At 46.9% G+C, this 24721-nt stretch overlaps 2 protein-coding genes and 1 pseudogene across 2 annotated transcripts; 1 reads left to right on the forward strand and 2 right to left on the reverse strand.

Moving 5' to 3' along the window:
• The first annotated feature begins 1957 nt into the window (after positions 1-1957).
• LOC136549980 (uncharacterized) lies at positions 1958-5415 on the forward strand (annotated as a pseudogene).
• Positions 5416-5651: 236 nt separating this feature from the next.
• LOC136549979 (oleoyl-acyl carrier protein thioesterase 1, chloroplastic-like) lies at positions 5652-10838 on the reverse strand. Its single transcript, XM_066541411.1, has 7 exons — positions 10195-10838; positions 9210-9343; positions 9004-9117; positions 8455-8550; positions 6478-6565; positions 6321-6389; positions 5652-6127 (listed from the first exon to the last, which is right to left on the reverse strand). The coding sequence occupies exons 1-7, from the start codon at positions 10801-10803 to the stop codon at positions 5873-5875; spliced, it is 1365 nt and encodes a 454-aa protein (XP_066397508.1). The 5' UTR covers positions 10804-10838; the 3' UTR covers positions 5652-5872.
• A 2211-nt stretch (positions 10839-13049) lies between these two features.
• LOC136552079 (oleoyl-acyl carrier protein thioesterase 1, chloroplastic-like) lies at positions 13050-17025 on the reverse strand. Its single transcript, XM_066543624.1, has 7 exons — positions 16528-17025; positions 15286-15419; positions 15049-15162; positions 14588-14683; positions 13894-13981; positions 13737-13805; positions 13050-13542 (listed from the first exon to the last, which is right to left on the reverse strand). Exons 1-7 carry the CDS (start codon positions 16870-16872, stop codon positions 13288-13290), a joined length of 1101 nt encoding a protein of 366 aa, XP_066399721.1. The 5' UTR covers positions 16873-17025; the 3' UTR covers positions 13050-13287.
• Between the last annotated feature and the right edge of the window lie 7696 nt (positions 17026-24721).

Below are 24721 nucleotides of genomic sequence, written 5' to 3' on the forward strand. Positions count from 1 at the left end.
GTTGGAGGAAGCGCACCCCCTTTTATAGATGAAGGGGATGGCTTTACAAGCGAGAGGGTGAGGGTACGTATGCTGCCGAGCCTTGTTGCCCACACCTACTGAGCCTTGTTGCCCACACCGATGAGTACAAGATAGTGATAGGCGCCTACAACATTGTTGCTGTCGCTGTAGAATGTCAGATGCACACAGGAGGTCATGCTGCCTTTTTCAGGGATGGTGGACGTCGGTACCTACAAAAACTGTTTGATGCCTAGAGTCATGTGAGGAGTCTCGCTATGTTCACCCGGTACGGTAAATCTTGGTGCCCATATCGCTATCGATGTCCAGAGACACGCGGGGGGCCTTATCGTATGGAAGTTTTAGCGGCCCTTACAATACTATAGAGGGAGATGTCGGCGCCTACAATACTGTTTGTGTCAGGGTGGCTACAGAGTACTGTTCCGTGTAGGGTATAGTCCCTGGTATAGTGGTTTTGACTTATGAGCCTTGCCTTACCTTTCTCCACACGCCTTCTGGTTCCTACCGAATGGGCGTCCCTGGTCGGATGGCTCCAGTCGGCTCTGAGTGCACCGGTCGGAGAAGAGCGGTGAGCATGGTTCTTACGAGCCTCGGTCGAAGGGATGCGGGGTCGGAGTCAGAAGTAGGGCTCGGGGCAGGCCTTTTGATCGGAGAGGCCGTCCGAAGATGGCTGGAGCCTGAATCGAGCGCTCCGGTCGGATAGGTGGGCTGAAGTAGCTGACGAGCGGGCGCTGCTCTTCTTAGGCCTGGCCTTCCGGTCGGTTGCTGGACCGCCCCTTTGCCTTGTTGTTTTTAGACTCTTAGGCCGAGCCTTGACGCAGAAGCCGGTCCTCGAGGGACCCCGGGTTTATAAACCCGACACACCCCTTCGCCACACTAGCCGGCGAGGACGACATCCTCTGCGCCTTGGTCTAGACTTCCTCTGCGCCGTGGTCTCCCTTGGTCCAAATTTGAAGGGCGGCACGTAGTTGATGCGGATGCCATGCGCGCCGAGCTCGCATGCGACGTTCTTGGTGAGACCCACGATGGCGTGCTTGGAGGCGGTGTAGGCGTGCAGGCCCATGCCGCAGAGCACGCGCCACGACACTAGCGACGGAGACGATGCTCCTGGGCCGGCGCCATGGCGAGCGCCACGTACTTCATCCCGAGCGCGGCACCCATGGCTTTGTCTGCGACATCCTCAAAGGGACGTCGGCCTCCATCCGTTGCTTCAGGAACGACACGGTGACCCCGGTCGTTGCTAGCGCGCCCATGGACGGGAGCTTCGACGTCGTGGCCGTGTGTGCGCACCGTCCATGATGGGGGTGCTCACGTGCTGGGGCCTCGACCCGCCGAGGGGCGCCTCGGCAGCCACCCGGTACGCGCCGCCCGTGGTGGCCGGGGCGGAGCTCGCTCGCGCGACCGCCTACGGTGGACGGGACGGAGCTCGCCCGCGCACCGCCTGCCTACCCCTGCAGGGCCAAGCACCACCAGTCGTCGAAGCCAAGCCCACCCCTACCTGGCCGGAGCATCACCTCTACTGCACGAGTGCACAATCGGCCATGGCTGAATGTTGAAGAAAATCTCTTTACAGTTTAGCCCTTCCCTTTCTATCTTATAAATTCACTGTATAATGTGTCATGTGAATCTTCCCGATAGCCCCCTGTTAAACTTTACACATCTCGTTTGGTCAGCGAGGTGAGGGCATTTGCGACTTTTTCCAACGTAGATTAACGCCGTTAGATGAAAAGGTGGGCGGAATGTCTTGAGAGGAAAAAAATGTGTCATGACATCTGATGCGCCTGAACTTTTTAGTAGCGTATAAAAAAGACTATCTTTTTTAACGGTACAAAGCTAAAACTCTCATATTTGTTGGCCGGGCATTATCGTGCCGACGCAAACTCGATACGAATACTTTGGCGTCAACCCGGTAGGAATACAAGATCCAATATCTTTACTTCTTGGCGCCAACCAAAAATATTTTGGTGCGAATGGTTACAAAAATTCTCCTGTATAGAGTATCGGCCACCGGGCAATTGACCCCCAATGCCCCAAATCCCTAATCCAAGTGCCTCTGGCGCCAAGAGGACTAAGACGTCGCCGGCGCCGCCGGTAGCCTCCCTCGGCGTCGACCTCCTCCGTGAGATCCTCTTCCGGCTCCCCGACATGGCGTCGCTCGCCAGCGCCGCTCTCACCTGCAAGCTCTGACACGGCGTGGCCTCCGACCCCACCGTCTTCCGTCGCTTCGACGCCCTCCGCCGCCCCCCATTTGTCGGGTTCCTCCTAACCGACCGCGGTGATATGCCCTTCCCCCTCCGTTCCCCCAACATGCTCTTCGTGTGGGGCACCCGCAACCCCAATCTGGCCGCGGCGGCCGTAGACGGGGATTTCCTCTTCGAGGACCTCCCTGCTGTCGATTCGGACGCCGAGGAGGAAGGGTACGACTGGGACGAGTGGCGCCTTCGCGGCTGTGACGGCGGTCTCAACTCCTCTCCCGTGGCCGGGACGGGCTCGACCTCGCCGTCTACGACCCCATCGCGCGGACAGCCGTCTTCCTCCACGTTTTCGATGTGTTCCGCTATTCGACGCACGTGGTCCGTTATGCCATTGTTGTCGACGAGTCCGACGGCTCGTTCCTGAACATCGGGATAGACGATCACGCAGCCATCTTTTCCTCCCGCACTAGCAAATGGACTAGATTGGAATCCCGCGAGCTGCGTAGTTTTTACCCGTTGTACAGTGACGGCGTGCGTGCTGGGCGGTTCTTGCACTGGCGATCCAACACGAAGAAAGAAAGATACCATAATCTCGTAGAGAGGATCCTGGTGCTGGACACGACCACCATGGAATGGTCTATCATCAATGCTCCATTCCCTTAGGGGAGTCCTACTGTGTGGCTGACATGCCGGAGCATGGCGGGCTGTGCCTCGTGTCCAGCAAGGAGCAATGCTTGCAGCCGCAACAGCATAGGTGAATGGGTGCTCATGAAAAACATCTCTTTGTTGAATGACTGGATGAAGATGATACGCCGTGATGAATGGATGAAAAGGCTGCGCATACTGGCAGTGAGAGTCAGCTATGTCTACATGGAATTCTGGTCAATAAGGAAGCCTAATTCCTACTTTCTTGTGTTTAATCTGAGAAACAGGAAGATGACAGTGTTCCGTAACAACCCAGAAGACCCTCATAGAGGTCCTGCGTTTCCATTCTTCATGCGCTTGGAGCCTCTGCTTGGACCAGATGAGGGTCAGAATGTCCATCTTAACGGTGTTTGATGCAACTTAGTGGGTAATCTTCGATCTCTTCATTATCTTTGTTTTTTCTTCTGTTCTAATCTATTGATCATGCTATTTAAATATTAACATACATTTAGTCACTATATTAAATCTTTGTGAATTCCACAAATGTTGGTATAAATATGTTTACTTCTTACAGGAGGCAAATTATATTTCCTAATACCTCACCCTTATGTAAACAAACTAGGCTGTTTAGTTTCTCTAATCGTGACTTTGTACCAAAATGACTGGGCTCAAGTTGTAGCTACTATCTTGAATTTTGAGTCATTGATAATGTTGGTAGATTTCAGTAAGAAATACTCTGTTGTTTGTCTTTAGTTCATTTTTCAAACTTATTGCAAATCTGATGCTCCAGTCAAACACAATAAATTTTCTAGGTGAGAATTAATTACTTCTTGATTATTCAAGTGCTATATGAGAAATAATTGGCTTTTGTTGTTAGTACACCGCCAGATAGATGGCTTCAGTCATTTGAAAGTTCAGCTTACTATCTGCCATTAGCTGCCACTTTATTCTCTGCAAATAGATGCACTTTAGTTCAGATGGCTTTCAGGAGATTAATCTATATGGAAGTTTTAACTGTTAGTATTTGATCATAACTATCTGTCCTGTGATTTGAACTTTATATATTATGTCTAGTTATCTCGATGAAGTGTCCCTTGTTTTGTATTAACAAAACATTTGTGCAAAATTCACCAAGTAAGGTCAACTGCTTAGTTTATGTTGACTCCTTCACTTTAGCATATGTTTAACCATGAGATCTTTCATCTTAATGTATTTAGTACTGAATGCTGATGCATTTTTGTATTGTGCGAGTTTCAGGTGGCTGTTGATTTGTTATATTTTGTGGTGGCATAGCTTTCTACAGGTACTTCAGCAATTCATAGTACTTGTGACCTTCACATTCTGATTCATAAACTGTAAATGATTCACTTTGCATGCTGCTCTGGCATAAACTAAAGTAACTCCCTTGCATTTCAGGTTAAGTTATTACTTCTAAGCTTTGCTAAGCCATCTAGATATCCTTTGGACATGGAACTGCTGCAGCTGGTTTAATAATTAAACATCCATTCCTTCTGATATCTTTGGAACTTTCTCCAATTTTTACATGGAAGTGCAGCTATATTTGGATCCATATAAACTGGGGTTTTCAGCAATAGCTTTCATGTAATCTGGGATCAGTTATTTCCAATTTTATGAATTTAGTTAAACTTCTATGCGAACCTGGATGGGTTAATTTAATTTCAGTTTCATGTGTGCTACTTATCTGTGAGGTTGCGACAACATAATTCAGCTGAAATGCTCGATATATAATCCATTCTAGATGATGACCGTGCTGTAGTAGAGCACATGCTATTTATGCATCAGTTGCTTAACCTGTGTGTTTCGGTGCATCATTGAAGCACAAAACTGAACATCACGTTCAGCACCCTGAAACGAAGGTCTGTTTTTATCAGTCCCATGCATTGCTACATTATTTCTTCTAGTTTGCCTTGCCAGCCTCTGATAACTCCATATTGTAATCACCCATGATTTAGCTGCCGAAAACATAATGCAATTATGTCATGCTGTTGGCCTCAATAGAAAGAATGAAAGATGGTTTGCCTTCAGAATTAGGGGCTTTGGCTGATTTTTGTTATTTTTCTTGTTGATTTCTATCATCAATAAAATATAGTTTGTTAGATTGTGCGCTTGGTCAAGACTAATGAGCAATGGTAAAATAACTAAGCTACACACTAGAACTAGGCACTACTTGAACAATGCACAAGAGCTACTCGACTACACTAATGATAGTTTAAATAGATAACAGGCGTGACTAAGCACTATGATTTCAGCGGATTAGAGATGATGTTTGGGAATCTTTGTAAAGTATATTCTTTGTGGGGGGACCATGACATTTCTAAGCTGGACATGAAAGAAGAGTATGTTGATCGCTATAAACCAATGAAAGAGATAAACCAAACCAATTACCAGCACTATAGATGGGACTGCTCGAACTGTTCTTGATTTGATACTTACAGAGTTCAATGATTGATTTGGTGAAACAAATTCTAATTTGCTTTACTTGCATGGCTGCTTTTACTCAGAATACCACTGTCGTCTGTTTGGAAAGCTTACTCATTTTATTTATTTCTTGTTGCATATTAGACTAAGGATTGCAACCCTAATATACTTTATTCTGCAAGCTCGCACTTTTTCATGACATGGTGGGTGGGGGTTGAAGCGGGAAAAAAAAGGAAGGAAAACTGGTCCATCTCATGGGAAGACAGATTATTGGCAACTTGAATCTATTACTCGAATGTGTGGTCTACACCCATTGGCAACCATAAATGGATCGCATCTCATGTCGACGCAAAGTTGGGAGTTGCCGGAGAAACGCAGATTATTCCATATCACAAACATTGTTCACTGGTACAAATCGGACAGACCGTTACAACTGCAAGAAATGTCACAAATCGGCACTGTTACATGGCAGAGTACATTCCAAAGGGCAACAATACATCACAAAATTGTGGTACAAGGGTCGCCAGCCGTGAGAAGCAAAATGGAGCTGAATATTGATGACCAAAAACCACTTCTTATCTAGCTAGCTTCCTCCACACGGTACGGCCACGGTTGATCTCGTCCCCATTGGCTGCAAATCTTAAGCAATGCAGGAACTGCTGCCGCTCCTCTTTGTGAGGCGCTGCAGAAGCAGATCCGTTCATGCTTTTCTCCTCTCCTTCCTCTATGTAAGTAAGCGAATCAACTATGTCATCATGTTGACATTCTCTTCTATAGTCGAGAGTGATTGTTTGTAACTCGTGTGTATCAATTATATCTTGAGGTATACTCTGCAATTTGAAAGGTAGACAAAGAACTATTAGAAATCACCCCAAATCAACAAAGATGCTAATTTCCATCTAGAAGGAAAACAGTAATAGTAAGGAACTAGTCATTGCAAACTCTACTCAGATTAGATATCCCCACAAAAACCAAAGTTTCAAAAGTGGGATCAGAAGTAAGAAAAGTCTAGTAAACACTTACTTCGAGGACCCAACCAATGTAAGTAACATTATTGACATGTTGGTTCATGTCCAGATCAGCTCTTCTTGGCTGCAGTTTGGAAATCAACGTCTGTCAGCACTGAAATAGTAGTATTGGTGCCCTAAGAACTGGATGATACACGAAGGGGAGAACTGACCACTAGTCCAAGTCTTGAATATTGTGCAGGATCTGAAAGATTCGGAATCTTCTTCAAACTGCCATTGTTTTCCTCTGGGAATGCTAATCTGCACAACGAGAACTTGTTACAACTCATAACTACAGTATTAGAATACCATGACAATCATTACACAAACTCAAAAACCAAAACAATTGCTGTTAGACTGTTATCCGTAAAAGTTGTTCAACCTATTTCAAATATTCAGATTAACATTTCCCACAGCCCACGCGTCGCTCTCCCCTAGGGGGCGACCCGGGTGGCTCTCCTACACCGCTGCCATCAGACCCTCCCTCGCGCACCCTCTAACCGGCCGCCGCCGGAGCTCGACGCCAGAGGTCTGGCAGAGGGCAAGGATGGCGGCGTCTGGGTTCTTCTTCCTCCCTCCCTCTCTCCCGTGGGACTCCTGTGCGGGCAGATCAGGTGTGTTCTTTGCGGGAGCGTCGGCTGGCGGTGCATCCGGCGCCTGGGCGGGTGGATCCGGCTTCCCCTCGCCTAGATATGTCGTCCCCACGCGTTTTGCTGGAGTATCTTCAGTGGAGGTGTTCTGGCCTTCACCCGCGTCGATGATGGCGGGCCAGTCGACGGCGCCACCCTTGTCGGGCATGGTGAGGCCAGGACCGGCGTGGGCACTACATCCACGTCGCTGGCGGCCGGATCCGCTGGTTTGGTGGCCGGTGCTGTGAGGATGGTGGCTGGTTAGGCGGCTGGGGCTTTTTCTTTCCCCGGCCCTCTCCTCCCTGCCCTGCCATCTTCCTTCTCCCTTGCTCTGGCCGGTGCCATGGTGGAGTTGGCCAGATCTGCTTGCTGTTGGCCAGTTTCGGCACGATCTGGTAGTGGGCAGCCTCTACGGCAGGCTTGTGGCGCTTCTGCTGGCCGGCAGGTGGCTGATGCTGCCTGTCGTCCTTTCTCGAGATAGCGGCGGGACCCTCGTGGCGGCTCCAGTCGTCGTGGTGGCTATGTGGTGGTAGGCTCCCTTGGCTCTCCGTGTCTGGTCCCCTGGACGGGTCGGGGATGTCTCCTTGTGTCTGCGCATGCAACGGGGACGCTCACAGCACGTGTGGTGGTGTCAGGTGTCGACGGGGACGCTCGCAGATCGCCACCGGTGCCTTGCTGCAAGGAAGTCCCCCCTGCGGTGGGCAATGGTGGGCCGCTGTGGACGGGTGGGAGGGATCGAGGCGAAAGCCTGGACGGCGACATCTGTGGACGCCGCTTCCTCTTGGAGGCGTCCTTTCCTCTTCTACCCAACTGGTTTTTGAGGGTGAAAACCTTCCTATGATGGGCTCATGACGTCGGCGTCTTTGGCGTCGTTTCCTTCCTGAAGGCATCGTGAGGCTTATTTCCAGCTCCGCTCTGCCGTTCCGCTCTTGTCATTTGGCCAGGGTGGTGCTCCAGGGTTGTGGCACCCTAGAGTTGTTATAGTTGTTATGTCGTGGAGTTGCTAGTTGGGTCGTTTTTTTTCCGACCAAGTTGGCTCAGTTTAGCTGGGTCTCAGTTGAGTTGCTAGCTTAGTAGTTGTTGCTAGTTTTAGTAGTTATTGGCACGTCGACTAGGTGTAGTATACCTGAGCAAGTAGTGGATGAAGTTGTTAGTTGTTCGGCGGTTGTGCCAAAGTTGGGTGGGATGAGTGATGCACTCTCCCTAATAGTGTAGTTTCTGGGCCCGGTTTGCACTAAAAAAACTGGGCTGACACTTGTTTTCTTTTTTTTCATCTAATAAAAATCACGGCAAAGCTTTTGCCGTCCCTTCTAAAAGAATATATATTCAGATTAGCATGCATTCATCCAATGAACTACAGGTAACAACACTTAAATGACCCAGCTGAGTGTAAAACTTCAAATAGACTTGGGTTCCAAAAGGGCAGAGAGCTACTTGGGCACTTTCGATGCATGGATTGTATGAAAATAACAAGAGTGCACGTCCATGCAGAATGTCGAGAACAAAAGTGAGTCGCTTTACCTTGGAGTCTTTGGACAATGTATAAACACCTCATCCCTCACGTCATCACTGACTCGCTGAAGTCTCCGTGTATTTTGGTTCATCATGACCCATTTGCTACAGAATAAGCAATATGACTCAGTTACTTGTACTGTACACCGTGATAAAAGATATGCAAAAATTTGAACTAAAAGATAACAAATAAAGAATCTGATAGTCCCAACATCGCTGCACTGCTAAAGCAGCATAAATTGATCCCACTTCTTAAATATCAAGGAGGCTTTCAGTAGAGACAACAAGACAGATATGCCCAGCATATTCAAGTGAATGGTAAGTGCAACCGAGAGGAACATGCATGATAATATTGGCAGAAGTTTACGATTCACACCGATCACCTAAAGGTCTACACCACCCACCTAAGGAGGTGAGAATGATTTTTTCTGTTTTTTGCCAGGAGATAGAAATGGGTGTGAAAAGTGATGGCTAACATGCTATCAGACTAAAAAATATGACACAGTGACAGACAAATTCTAGGTCCTCCATTACACTCAAGAAGCACTCAGCAAGTACCTGGTAGCTCTGCCAATAACTTCACCATTAGCCAGGTCCTTGAGGATCCAATCACGACGAGTACCAATTCTTCCATCTTCTTGGCACCATGTTTCAATCTCAACAACATCACCCCTACCAGTAGCAGAGTTACCAGTCAGGATCGAATCTTACCAAAAAGGGAAAAAGTGAGGAAAAAAAGGTTCAATGTAAGCTTGAAAAACTACCAAGCTGGGTACTTGTAGATCTCAATGTGCATTCGGTTCGTCACCCAAATAAGTCCAAGTTTTCTCATTGTAGTAGTTGTGGCGAAGCCATCAGTGGAGAACCCAACACTTTGTGCATGGTTACATCCTACCTCCTGAATTTACGAAAATGCTTACCATTAAAGATATCGAAAATTACAGGGAATAATGAATAATAAAGATACACTCGTTTATAGTATATGCCTTATATAAATGGCAGTAATATTGTTACTTAAATCAGTTGATAAAATGGGTACACGTGGAGTTGCCCTTGTCCCATTCGGTGTGATTTAAAATTTTAAACTTGGATCACAAACCAATTTCACCACCACTAACTCCAGCGATCTGAACCCTATATGAAACTTCATTTGTGCATGCCAAAGCAAACACATCCAGGAAATTGGTGACAGCAAGTAGGCGACAACCACCTGTTCTTCTCAGTAGTCAGCCCTCATGACTTAATTCGTAGTTGCCTACAGGCATAGGCATTGCCTATGAGATATTTCGGCACACTAATTCAAGGCTCTTATCGCTTCTCCCAGAGCTGAACAAAGAAAGTTGCACTAGGTTTTAGCATTGCAGTGCCCAATTTGTTGCATACTTGCATGCACACTAGGGGCTAATTTCTGTGAGCAACTTGTCACTTAGCAACACTAACAAGACCGGGACAGTTAGCATTTTAATCCACCAAACACGAACTAAGCTACACCCTAGCTCTAACTTAAGCAAAAGACATGGCACGGAATTGTGGAGTAACAATATTCCTCTTTCACAATTCGATCCTAGCACAGAAGAGGAGCTCCGATCGTACCACAAGTTTGGAGCGTTCTAAATTCAGATCCAGACATTCGACCTCTTGAATCCAGGCATAACCGGAATCCAATAAATAAGTTTCACGCCACAAATCTGGCCTCCGGAGAGCAGAAATCCGGACTTTCGGAAGCACGGCGCCAGCTCGCGAGCGTACCTGGAGGAGATTGGCGATGGTCTCGACGGTGGCCGTCTTGTTGATGCCCACCTCGTAGCAGCGCACGATGAAGCTCTCCTTGTACGAGAGCCCGTCCTCCAGGAGGCTCCCCAGCCGCAGCCGCTCGGCCAGACTGGGCCGCGCGTCACCCCCTTCTGCCTTAGCCGCCGTGGCAGCCGCGTGGCCCGGCGACGCCGCCTCGATCCCGGGCACCTGCGGCACACCCCGCGCGCACCGCACCACCACCCCGGGCGCCGCCGCCGGAGGCGACTCCCGCCTTCCGTGGTGGCGCAGCGGCGCGCGGCCGCATTGCGGTGGCGTGTGGCAGCGCAGCATGCGGGGCGGGCGCGTCCCTTCGAGGAGGCTCGTTGGCCGGCCGCCGCCGCCGCCGCCGATGCGGGGTTTTGGTTTACAAGGGCGGAGCGGGGTGGGGTTGGCGCGGCGGGCAGCCGGGCACTGCGTATAGTGGATATAAAGAGGGGGCCAGGGACGGTGGCGGGCGGTGGACCGGGCGCACGGGGCGATAGGAACGAGGCACGAGGACGGGCTGGACGACGTGCTGGCAGTGGAGAACAGGAGGGAACGAGGAAGTCTCTGGACCCGGTGCATGCGGCGGTGGTGGTCCACGACTCTACGGCGGTGGACCGGTGCTGAATATGTCGTCGCGCGTCGCGCCGACTGGATTGCGCGTGCGGCGTGCCAGTGTCAGCAAGTGTATAGCACGGATAGTGAAGAGAAAATTTGGTATCTGCCATTGGAACTTGTGCTGGCGGTAGAGCTCTTGTTCTGATTATCTATTGACGCTGATTTTACGATGGAGGTGATTTTTTTTTTAGCCGAAAGTGATTCTCTTTTAACTCTTTAGCATAAACTCTTGAAATCGTGATAAAGAATCGCTTTATAGAATAGGAGAAAGCTATTTTTTTTCAGCTCTCAGCCTCCTAGTTCATTTCAGAGAATCACTTCACAGAATCAGCAGAGAATCACGGGCCTGTTCGCTTGAACTTATCAGCCGACTTATCAGCTAGAATCTACAGTATTTTTCTCTCACAACAAAACAGATTCAGCCGGCTTATCAGTTGGCTTTAATACCAGCCGAACAGGCCCACTCTCTAAAAAACTGTTTGGTAGAGCTCCTGCTGGATTCAGCAGAGAATCAGCTCTAGAAGCTCTGCCAAATGGGACCGTAACATATTGGTATGTGTCATTGAAAGTTTAGATTTTGCATGATCGCCATTGAATCGTAATTTTTTCCTCTTAAATGCCATCACCGTCGCTTTGGACTCGTGGAGAGAGTACCGTCGTCAAAGCACAAGGAGAAGTACTCGTTATACCCTTATGCTCTCGATCCCTTTTTCCCAAGTTTTCTCTCGATCTCGCTCTTCCTTCTCACGAGCGCTCTCCCGGTCTCGGTCATAAAAAATCTCCCAACCCCTAGGTGACTGGATCGAAGCCTTCCTCGGTGTTTGCCCTCCGCGTCGTTCGCGTCCAACGCGTCGATCCTTGGCAAGAGCAGCTCCTCCGGTGGGCACGGCCACCGACGATCGTGGCCCATCAGGCCGTCGCTGCCTCTCCGGCAGGCACGTCCTCGGTAGGCGTGGCCCCTCGGACGAGCGCGGCCTCCGCCGGCCGTGGCGGCCCTCCAACAGGCGCGGCTCCCTCAGACGAGCGCTATCATATTGCTTGTGCATATTTTTAAATTAAATATGTGGGTTGAAGTGTTAATCTATTTTTTGCTAGCGTCGAAAATACATGTAGTGGTACTGTCCAATATTGATCTATCTAAGTGCTAATGGCATCAAAGGGGTATTTCTAATTTATTGGGTTATACAAGGGCAAAATGGACATTTCCGTCATCATCTAACATCCACTTAACAGAATAGAGCTATCAATGGCATATAACAAGGAAAAAATACAACTCAATGGCAATGAACCAAAATCGTGATTTTCAATGGCACATACAAAGATGTTATAATTTCCAATGGCAATGAACAAATTTTCTCTATAGAGAATTAGAGATGGCAACGGGGCCGTTTCGAGTTGGGTAGAGTCTCCGTCAACCTGAATCTAGTATCATTCTCAGATGATAATTCGTCCTAGCTATCAAATTTAATGGTTCTTTAAACCCTAATTGGTTATTCGAAACCTAAAACCCACTACTATATGTCAATATAATAAAAGCAATAGAGAATTTCTAGCAACATACAAGATACATATATTACACACAAGAGACAACAAACAACACATAATTTTATGATTTAACTTAAAACAAATTTAATAACTTACAAAATGTATTAATGAAATATATATATTTTTATTCAAAAATGACTATTTTAGGTCTCTATTGGGCATCCGTGGGTGAAAACCAAAACCGAAACTGAATTCGACAAGTTTTGGGTACCTGAACCCAAAAACTATGGGGAAAATTGCACCTGTGGGACTCGAAACCGCCCTACTACCATTTTTACACAGGTACTCTCTCCCAAAATAAGTGCACATTTTTTAACTTTGAGAAATCAATCAATCTTCAATTTAATTAGATTTATAGAAAATAGTGATAGCATCTGTATCTTTAAATATATTTACTATAAATATATATATGGCATGGTTAATCTAACTACGTTATTTTGTATTATAATGTTAGGATTAATTTGATAATATTTGATCAAATCCAAGATTGGTTGACTCGAAGTATGACATGTGTACTCCCTCCATTGTAAATTGAAAAATTGTTTTGTTTTTCAGATACATAGCTTTTTGCTATGTATTTAAATATTTATTATATTTATGTATATTGTAAAAAAAACTATGTATTTAAAAAAATCAAAATATTTTATATAATTAAAACAAAGAGAAAACTGAAAGAATACTTTAGAGCACACTGCAGTAACAGTGCCAAGCCTCTCCTCCGCGGTTCACTGGTACAAAACGGACAGACCGTTACAAATTTACAACTGGAAGAAATGTCACAAATCGGCACCGTTACATGGCAGAGTACATTCCAAAGGGCAACAATACATCACAAATTGTACAAGGACCGCCAGCCGTAAGCAGCAAAATGGAGCTGAATATTGATGACGAAAAAAACACTTTTTATCTAGCAAACTTCCTCCACATGGTACGGCCACGGTTGATCTCATCCCCATTGGCTGCAAATCTCAAGCAATGCAGGAACTGCTGCCGCTCTTCTTTGTGAGGCGCTGCAGAAGCAGAACCGTTCATGCTTTTCTCCTCTCCTTCCTCTATGTTCGTAAGCGAATCAACTATGTCATCATATTGACATTCTCTCCTATAGTCGAGAGTGATTGTTTGTAACTCGTGCGTATCAATTATATCTTGAGGTATACTCTGCAATTTAGAAGGTAGACAAAGAACTATTAGAAACCATCGCAAATCAACAAAGATGCTAATTTCCATCTAGAAGGAAAACAGTAATAGTAAGCAACTAGTCATTGCAAACTCTACTCAGATTAGATATCCCCACAAAAACCAAAGTTTCAAAAGTGGGATCAAGAGTAAGAAAAGTCTAGTAGAACACTTACTTCGAGGACCCAACCAATGTAAGTAACATTATTGACATGTTGGTTCATGTCCAGATCAGCTCTTCTTGGCTGCAGTTTGGAAATCAATGTCTGTCAGCACTGAACTAGTAGTCTTGGTGCGCTAAGAACTGGATGATACACGAAGGGGAGAACTGACCACTAGTCCAAGTCTTGAATATTGTGCAGGATCTGAAAGATTCGGAATCTTCTTCAAACTGCCATTATTTTCCTCTGGGAATGCTAATCTGCACAACAATGACTTGTTACAACTCTTATAACTACAGTATGGGAATGCAGTGACAATCATTACACAAATCGAATAACCAAAACAATTGCTGTTAGACTGATTACTCGTAAAAGTTGTTCAGCCTATTTCAAATATTCAGATTAGCATGCATTCATCCAATGAACTACAGCTAGGGACATTTAAAATAACCCGGCTGAGACCGTCTCCAATAAGAAACCCATATGGGCACTCAAATACAAAATGGGTAGCAAGAGATCTAAAATCAGCCTCCAACAGAGTAACTATACGGGAGACCTATTTTGGGTTGCCTGAGAGGCATAAACCAAATATGGGCATCCTCTCTACTGGAAACCGATTTGCAAAAAGGATTCTCTTTTGGGTCTTGTTGTTGGAGAAGATGTCGAATATATATTGAACATTTTGCCTATAGCACTGCCCAAAGGACGAATGAGTCTTATATTTTGGGTGTTGTTAGCCTGAGTGTAAAACTTCAAAAGACTTGGGTTCCAAAAAGGCAGAGCTACTTGGGCACTTTTGATACATGGATTGTATGGAAATAACAAGGGTGCATGTCTACGTTGAGAACAAAAGCGAGTCGCTTTACCTTGGAGTCTTTGGACAATGTATAAACACCTCATCCCTCACGTCATCACCGACTCGCTGAAGTCTCCGTGTATTTTGGTTCATCGTGACCCACTTGCTACAGAATAAGCAATATGACTCAGTTACTTGTACTGTACACCGTGATAAAAGATATGCAAAAAATTGAACTAAAAGACAACAAAGAACGAATCTGATAGCCCAATACTGCTGCGCTGCTAAAGCAGCATAAACTGATCTCACTTCCTAAATATTGCTTTCAGTAGAGACAACAAGAACAGATATGCCCAGCATATTCAAGTGCAACCCAGAGGAACAGGTATGATAAAATTCACAGAAGTTTACGATTCACACCTATCACCTAAAGGTCTACATCACTCGCCTAACAAGGAGGTGGAATGATTTTTTTTCTGTTTTTTTAAAATTAGGTCCTACATTACACTCAAAGAAGCACTCAGCAAGTACCTGGTAGCTCTGCCAATAACTTCACCATTAGCCAGGTCCTTGAGGATCCAATCACGACGAGTACCAATTCTTCCATCTGCTTGGCACCATGTTTCGATCTCAACAACATCACCCCTACCAGCAACAGAGTTACCAGTCAGGATCAAATCTTACCAAAGAGGGGGGGGGGGGGGGGGGGGGGGGGGGGGGGGGGGGGGGGAGTGGAAATGAAAGTTCAATGTAAGCTTGGAAAACTACCAAGCTGGGTACTTGTAGATCTCAATGTGCATTCGGTTCGTCACCCAAATAAGTCCGAGTTTTCTCATTGAAGTGGTCGTGGCGAAGCCATCAGTGGAGAACCCAAGACTTTGTGCATGGCTGCATCCTACCTCCTGTATTTAAAAAAAATGCTTACCATTATAGATATTGAAAATTACAGGGAATAAAAAAAATAACTATACACTTGTTTATAGTATGCCTTATATAAATGGCAGTAGTATTGATACTTAAGAATCAGTTGATAAAATGGGAACACGCGGTGTTGCCCTTGTCCCATTTGGCGTGATTTTAACTTTTAAACTTGGATCATAAACCAATTCCACCACCACTAACTCCAGCGATCTGTACCCTATATGAAATTTTGTTTGTGCATGCCAAAGCAAGCACATCCAGGAAATTGGTGACGGTGACACCCACCCCATGTTCTTCTCAGTAGTGATGCCTATGAGATATTTCGGTACACTAATTCAAGGTTGTTATCACTTCTCCCAGGGCTGGCAGACAATTTAAGGGTCTGTTTGGCAGAATTCTGGCTCCTCTGAAAATAGCTCCGGCTCTGGCTTCTCTGAAGGAGCAGCTCCTCTGGAGGAGCTGAAGCCGTTCTGGAAAACGTTTGGCAAAACGGCTTCTTCGCACTAGACGACGTGAACCCACAGCAAGGAGCCGCGTGAAGCTCGTTTTTTAGGCTTCTCCTGCGCAGGCAAAAAATGGCTCTGGCTTTTGACCGGCTCTCCATGCGGAGCCCTTTCCAAAACAGATGTTTGACACAGCTCCTGCAGGAGCCGGAGCCGAAGCCCCTGCAGGAGCCCAGCCAAAGAGGCTCTAAGTTGCACTAGGTTTTAGCAATGCAGTGCCCAATTTGTTGCATGCACACTAGGGGCAAATTTCTGTGGGCGATTTGTCACTTTGCAACACGATAAAAAAAAGACCGGGACAGTTAGCAATTTAATCCACCAAACACGAACTAAGCTACACCCTAGCTCCAACTTAAGCAAAAGACATGGCACGGAATTGTGGAGTAACAATATTCCTCTTTCACAATTCGATCCTAGCACAGAAGAGGAGCTCCGATTGTACCACAAGTTTGGAGCGTTCTAAATTCAGATCATCCAGAAATCCGACCTCTTGAATCCAGGCATAAGCCGAATCCAAAATAAGTTTCACGCCACAAATCCGGACTTTCGGAAGCAGAGACGCCACGGCGCGAGCTCGCGAGCGTACCTGGAGGAGATTGGCGATGGTCTCGACGGTGGCCGTCTTGTTGATGCCCACCTCGTAGCAGCGCACGATGAAGCTCTCCTTGTAGGAGAGCCCGTCCTCCAGGAGGCTCCCCAGCCGCAGCCGCTCGGCCAGGCTGGGCCGCGCGTCACCCCTTTCCGCTTTAGCCGCCGCCGCTGCCGTGGCAGCCGCGTGGCCTGGCGACGCCGCCTTGATCCCGGACACCTGCGGCGCACCCCGCGCGCACCGCACCACCACCCCGGGCGCCGCCGTCGGAGGCGATTCCCGCCTTCCGCGGTGGCGGAGCGGCGCGCGGCCGCATTGCGGTGGCGTGTGGCAGCGCAGCATGGCGGACGGGCTTCGAGGAGGCTCGTTGGCTGGCCGCCGCTGATTCGGGGTCTTTTTTTTTTCGAATTACACAGAGGGGTTGGCGGTTGGCGCGACGGGCAGCCGGGCACTGCGAAGTGGATATGAAGAGGGGAGGGGCGGTGGCGGGCGGTGGACCGGGCGCACGGGGCGATACAAACGAGGACGTGCTGGACGACGGCGTGCTGGCGTGAGGAAGAGAGGCTCCTTGTCCTATAATCTAGGAGTATAATTAACAGCGTGTGCAAGCCTTGAAAGCTGCATGTGCGAGACATGGCTCCTTGTCCTATGCGAATATCTTGTGTGATAGAGACCCCACGAATTGTCACCGTACACTCCTCCGTGGCTTTCCGCAATTCATTTTTTTTTCTTTTATTAATCATATTTTACATGGACTCCTTGTCTAACTACTTTTCTTTCCAAGCTAATATGAAAAGCAAATCGTTTGAAAATTTATCATTTATTTTCTACTAGAAAACATCGTGCGGCTTTGCCGCGCAAGCCGCGCGGGGCAGTTCGTGGGGTCTCTATCACAAGATACTCGCATAGGACAAGGAGCCATGTCTCGCACGTGCAGCTTTCAAGGCTTGCACACGCTGTTAATTATACTCCTAGATTATAGGACAAGGAGCCTCTCTTCCTCACGCCAGCACGTCCTCGTTCGTATCGCCCCGTGCGCCTGGTCCACCGCCCGCCACCGCCCTGGCCCCCCTCTTCATATCCACTTCGCAGTGCCCCGCTGCCCGTCGCGCCAACCGCCAACCCCTCTGTGTAATTCGAAGCTGCCAGCAGTTGTGTAGAAGTCCAATCCAGTGTAAGCATTTTTATTTTGAGATTTATCTAATTTCAAGTTGAGACATGAATATTATTAGGACAAAGTCGGCTTTCATCGATGAAGCTTCTGCGCGGTCCAGGGTGACGAGTGGTGAGGAAGGTAAGAAACCCGGCGACGTGTAAAATGAGTCGTGGGCTGAGTAGGCATATATATAGCATCATGAAGCTAGTAGAATCACTCAATTGTTTTATTTTATGTGTGTTATGGGTAAGCTAGCTTAAAATTTTTATAGCAATTTGAATAAAGAAACTAACTCTATTAATTTTTTAGAAAACTCTTGAGAAATCTATATGTGTTTACACTGCAGTGCTAGTTGTGTAGAGTTCAACAAACTTGGTTTGTCATTTTTAAAATTTTATTTGTTTTATTATGTTATTTACAAAATTTCAGCCGTTTTAGATAAATAACAAATTCGTAGAAAAATAGAAAAACGTCGTCGGGTCGAATTCGACCTAGTAAGGCTCAGGTTCGGCGGGAAACAGGGCCGGGCGGGAGGCAGCCGGCCCATTCAAAAGGCTTGGATTGCGGGTTAATTTCGGTAAAGTTCGAGGGATTTTTTTTTTTGCAAAAAAACCTGAGAGGAGGCTTGAACTACGGGTTGATTCGACTAAAGTTCGAGGATTTTTTTTTGCAAAAAAATCACGCCTCGCACGCTCTGGGCCGTTCGTCGACTGAGAGGAGGCTGGGAATGGCTGGCGACGTGGCCACGTTCGTCGGCCAGCTTTTAGGTGTAGGTTTCATATGTAAAGATATGTATGTCGTGGTTCAACTCTGATCTGGAGCAGCCTGCAGCTGAGCGCCGAGCATGTTCCGGATCTCTTGATTTTTTATTCATATTCTTTTCAATTCTTTGATTTTTTTTTGTTCAGCAAACACAAACCATGAGCTTAATATTTTTTTCTCACGCCTTTTGTACCATTTATTTAAAAATTTAGATAAAGAAAACAAATCCAGCTTTCATCTCTCGAGATCAATGGAATCAGATCCATTCTTATAATTATAAATTAAAAAAAGCCACAAGTGTCCAAGTTCCAACTCATAATTTAATTCTAAAATTGCCTGGCCATCCAAAGGATGCAAAGAAATTCATTGCAGCTGCCTCTATTGCTCTAAGAACTTGCAAGATGCGTTATAGCTAAATAATTTAGAAATATCGGTTCAATTATTGTCTACACTACCCACAGGCGGAGCTGTTCGGCTGATGATTTCTATGGCTAATAAGTCAGCTGAAACTAATTTATTGTGAGAGAAAAATACTATTTCATAGCTGATAAATTCAAGCGAAGGATCATTGTATGGCCTCCTTTTATCTATCTATGGCTTTATCCATCCTCTCTGCCACCGTGGGCACACGAAGGATCATTGTGTCGGGTTTATAAATCCGGGGTCCCTAATGGACCTGCTTTCCAGCGAGAGCTCGGCCCAGCAGACAACACCTCGAATAATGACAACCCCTGGGTCGGCCCAAATACCTAACGACAGGCCGAAAGAGCAATCTAGTCTCCGACCGGAAGGCCTGGCTAAGGAGGAACGACACTGGCCAAGGAGGGACGACGCTCGCTTCCGACTCCGACCCACCTCTCTGACCAGGAGTACACCAAACCTCTGCTTACAGCTTTTCTCCGACCGGCGCGGTCGGAGCCAACTGGAAAACAACCGAGCGGAGACGCCCGCTCGGTAAGGACCCAAAGAATCAGGCGGAGCGGATAAGGTAAGGCGCACAAGTCAACCGCAATACCAAGGACCGTACCTTGCACAACTGCAGGACAGTACTGTCAGCCCATGTTAGAAGGGTACTTTGCAACCTTCTAGACATGTCAGGACACGAATAGTGTTGTGGGCGTCGGTATTTACCATACAGTATGGTAGGCGCCGACATTTGCCATACCAGAAGAGCACGATGGAACCAACCACATGCATCAGAGCGTCAACAGTATTGTAGGCGTCGACAAACCATCTTGTACCCGACAATATGGGCAACAAGACTAGGTAGCACATATTCCCTCTCCCTCACTTGTAAGGCCACCCCCTTCATCTATAAAAGGGAATGCGATCTCTCCTAAAAGACAACGATTCGAACAACGATCGATTCGACGAACAACAGACAACACACAGATTATCTCGACTCACTCTCTGCTAGCTTTAGACATTCTAAAGCTACACAAAGAATACGTTCAAATACTTAGCGCACATAGGAGCTCCCATCACTCTTGGCCCTTCGGTCCAGAGTCCGACCGGACCTCTGATACCCCCCATCTTATTCCCACTCGTTTATAACCCCATAGCAAACTTCGAGCACCTGGGCTCAGGAATAAAGTCACTCATTGACTCAAACTAGACATAGGGCACATTGCATGAATCAGTATAAACCCTATGCCATTGAGTGATATGCCACATCCGATCACAACATATGGCAAAACGACAAATATTTACTATTTGGTCACTTTTTGCACCGACAGTTGGCGCCGTCTGTGGGAAAGACGCCGTATATTCACGCTTTTGGTCATCGGATGGTCCACCTTTCCACCGTCTTCAGCATGGCAGGCTCAAGCGATATGACTCGCTTTGGCTCGCTGGAGTTTTCCATGCTCCCACCTGTTGGGATGTGGGTTCCTTTCGTCTTCGAGCCATCCTAGACCTTCCTCTTCGAAAGCCTAGACTTCATTGCCGACCAGCTCGGCATGCTTTGCCTTCGTGAGGAGGCACTTGCCTCGGCGCCCATCGGAGGAGGAGCGCCCTCCGTCGGCTCCGGGACACCTGGTGACCTCAACTACGAGGCGCCTGCACTTCGCTCCGAGCCTACGTTGGGCTCAAACCCCACTGTGAATAACGTACATACTGTTATTTACTATCTTGCGCCGACTTTCTGGAGGGACCCTGTTGTCCTCGCCGCAACCGCCATGCAACCGGTTCCCCTATGGCCTCATGTCCCTCGAGGATGTGTATGCTTGGCGGCTTCGAAAGATGCTGACACCGCCCCTCTCACATCTGAATTCATGGGGATGGCGGGCTACGCTCCCGCATCTTTCCACGACCTCATGGAGGACGAGGTTGAGAGCGACGGCTCTAGCTTTGGCGATGTTGTGGCACCTAGCCACGCTCTATCCTGGGAGTACGCTATGGCGGACGCTCCAGGACAGCCGCCGGTGGTAGCGGAGTCTCTATAGACCCACACCCCTCCGAACCCTCGTGCGGAGGCCCTCGCGTGCGCGTAGAAGCATGGTGAGGAGCTATGATAAAGGCGGCAGAACCAGTCGCCATCTGCGCCGGCGCACTCGGTGTAGCATGCTGCGCCCCATGGGCGAAACCTGACGAGCGGCGCCCGGGGTCGCGCTCGCCTGGTCTAGCGCAACATCATGGACGGGAGGAACGATCCCCCATAGTTCGCTCAGGCCGACCAGAACATCGCCGCTACGGCGATGCTTCTGCACGGCCTTCTAGAGCCTATCGACACCTAGGAGCAGGCAGCCCAACAAAACCTCTAGGCGCTGGTGGAAACCACCGCCGTTCAATAGGCGGAGAGCTCCGTGTCGTGACACCGACTCGCGGCCTCTCTCCCCCATCGGGGGGAATAGGGGCGCACCAGTCGCACCACTCCATCCACTCACCTCTACAGTTGCCAGGCGTGAAACAAGAGGTCATAGCTGCACCATGGCCTAACCCCACACCCGCTCCACACCGACCACCTATGCACGAACGCCTCGAGCCAAACCGAGATGCTCGTAGCCTCATCAACAACCGGTGCCAGGCCCAGCATGATGAGTACGTCCATCAAGGGGCGGTGAGAGCAGGCAGCACGGGCCTCAGCTGGACCATCGATGGGAGCGGTGAAACACACCCTAGGCATGGTCACCGGCCTGACGATCGGAGTCCTAGCCCAGATGGCCTGGGACCACGGGCCTTTGGCCGACGCATCTAGAGAGCGTCGTTCCCATGATGCTTTCGACCGCCTACCAACATCACCAAATATACCAGGGAGACGAATCCCGGTATATGACTCGAAGACTTCCGGCTCACCTGCCAAGCCGGAGGAGTGGATGATGACTACTTCATCATTCAATACCTCCCCATCTGCATGGGGGAACATGTTCAAGCGTGGCTTGAATTCCTCTCGCATGACAGCATCCACGACTGGGCGGACCTCAAGAGGATCTTTATCGAGATTTTTCAGGGGACGTATGTCATTGAACCGACCAATTTATAAGAGCACAAGTACAAAAACAATCGACGAAATGATCAAATTCTCGCACTTGAGCCCATATAAACCCGGTAGTCAACTAAAATCTCGAAGGATTTCAAACCAACTTGCATACAACCAAGATCACAGTAATTCAACATAACATATCGTACGTTTCAACATTTCACAGGCGGTTGCAAATAGGTTACAACACCTTAGAGTCATCGTTATTACAAAACAGGTCTTGTAAAGTATGCGGAAGTAAATAGTTTAACTTATACACCTGAGTTCAAATACAAATATTGGTTTGCTGATTACAACCCGCAAAAGCATACATATAAGAGAAACAGAGATCATGCCCATGATCTAGTCTTCGTCACCTACCGGGTGGAGACAATACTTACAGAATCCCTGATATAGAAGGTCATCTGCAACAAGAGGGAATAAACCACGAGTACGAGAATGTGCTTAGCTAGACTTACCCATCGGAAACTAAAACAAATGACACCAAGGATCATGCATAGCTTAATTTAGTGGATCTGGCTGACACTTTCTTTTTACGGAAAAGCATAAGTAATCATGATCAACTCTTAACCTGTACTAGCAGTGACTTTTAGCCATTAACCTGTCATCTATATTAGCACCTATACTAAGCAACCATTTGATTAAGATGCAAACATTAATAACCATATCAGGTATAAATCATGGCAACATTATCATCATCATCCATTTAACCATATTGTTAAATTAATTGAATCTACGTTGCCGCTGCTTAGTCAAGTTCTCACTATCCGGGAGAGACGGCGATTCGAATCGATTCCTATCTAGCTGGAGGGGTATTCCTAAACACAAACCCTGCTTCCTCCATCAGGGTCACAAACGAGTCACCTTTGGTATGATTCAGGAGTCACGAGTCTGAATAGATCGACATTATCAGAGAACCACTCTGCCAAGGTTGTTCGGGACTCTAACCCGCCTTGGACTTATGCCAATGGTTCTCCGCACATCCTTACTACCTCTAGAATGCATGCCATGGCTCACGTCCCTGGCCTGAGTCAAGCTACTAGGCTTCGCGGTCGGAACGACTTATCCGGCTAGCTAAGTGTTAGGCTGCATTCAACATGACATAAGGACGTACAACGTGTCGGTCCTTAAATGACATAGACGGAGTTACTATGTCCAACCTACACAAGACTCCGCCCGGTCTTAATTCATTATTAACATGTTTTTTTCCACGATAGCAAATATAGCCAACCGTGATCCACCTCATCCTAAAGCTCACAGGTGACAAAAAATCACCTGACTTCTACCGCACTAAGCATGGCTAAGCATTTAACCTATTCCTGAACTTAAATAGGATTCCAGTGCGATATCTAGATAAGGATGGATATATAATGCAACAATTGGTTCCAACCAATTCCTATACTTAATGCATCATCAACGAATAAAAGATACTCAAGGTATTTGTAAAAACATAGGAGGCTTAATATGCTCCGGGGCTTGCCTTTCAGGAAAGAGGAAGGATGGTGGTCAGGGCACTCGGGCAACTCCTCGACGGCTGCTTCATCGGTTTCCTACACCTCGGGCTCCTCCTCCTGGGTGGCTCCCTCGAACTCCAGCAGCATCACTCCCTCCGGCACACCTATTGCATGAATGCACAAGATAAATATCATGGATGCACATGAACGAAGTTAGGGATACTCGGGGAATGCACATGCTCACTGCAGTCCGCATATTCCAACTTAAGCCCTATTCAAATCACTTTAACTTACCAAGTTTATACAACCTAATGTATAATTGCTCAACTTCAGTTAAGGACCTAGCACCTGCACCTAAGCATGTTCTCAAGTTAGGCTAGCACCTAACAATCAACAAGAATATTGCGACAAAGCATACACACAAGTATTTGTATTTCAACAAAATAGGAACTATATAGCGGTACAGTAAACTGGCCATAACTGGAGATTTAGAAATCCAAATGACATGCAACAAGACAATTTGGAAAGCTTATGAAATTGTCTACAATTCATTTTCAGACCTCAAAACATGATTCTAACCTTTACTAGGTTAAATCCTTTACTCAACAGAAATTTGTCTTCACAAGACAGAGAGCAGGCAAAACTGTGATCCAACTTTAAACAGCTGTAACTCCTAAACTACTAGGCCAAATGCCACCAAATTTTGACAGGAGCTAGATACATAAGTTATCTACAACTTTTATATTCACCACATTCACAGCAAACCAAATTATCATGGGAAACTTTGCAAAGTCCCTAGAACTGTCCCGAAAGACACGATGCAGAAAAATAATTATTAACTTATGTTGCAAACACATAAATGGACGAAACCAACTTCACTCACTCATCACACATATCACAAGAACACCAGAAAGTAAGGTGTTTATCATCAAATCATTTCTTTTAATACCTTTCTTAATTTATATAATTATTTAAGAGGAATAATAAATATATATGCCAACTACACCATTTAATCTACAAAAATTATAGTAGGTACTACATGCTCTAAGTAGGCTACTATAAAAATTTCACACCATTTGAGCAAGTATAAGCCTACACAAAAATGATAAGACATAATGGCTTAAAATGACATAATTAGGAAACCTTAGTGAAAAGTGTCAAGCAGCAGATTTTATATTTTTCCTAGCATCCTTAAAGTACTAGAATACTCTCCACAAAATTTCATGGTCATTGGATTCATAGATAATTTACAAAAATTCACACAAGGATCATTCAAATATAAAAGGAAAATCTATAACTCAAAAACTATACATGAAATGACTCTCAAATTTTTACCAGAGC

The sequence above is a fragment of the Miscanthus floridulus genome, chromosome 4 (genome assembly GCF_019320115.1).
Source record: "Miscanthus floridulus cultivar M001 chromosome 4, ASM1932011v1, whole genome shotgun sequence".
Classification (NCBI taxonomy): Eukaryota; Viridiplantae; Streptophyta; class Magnoliopsida; order Poales; family Poaceae; genus Miscanthus; species Miscanthus floridulus.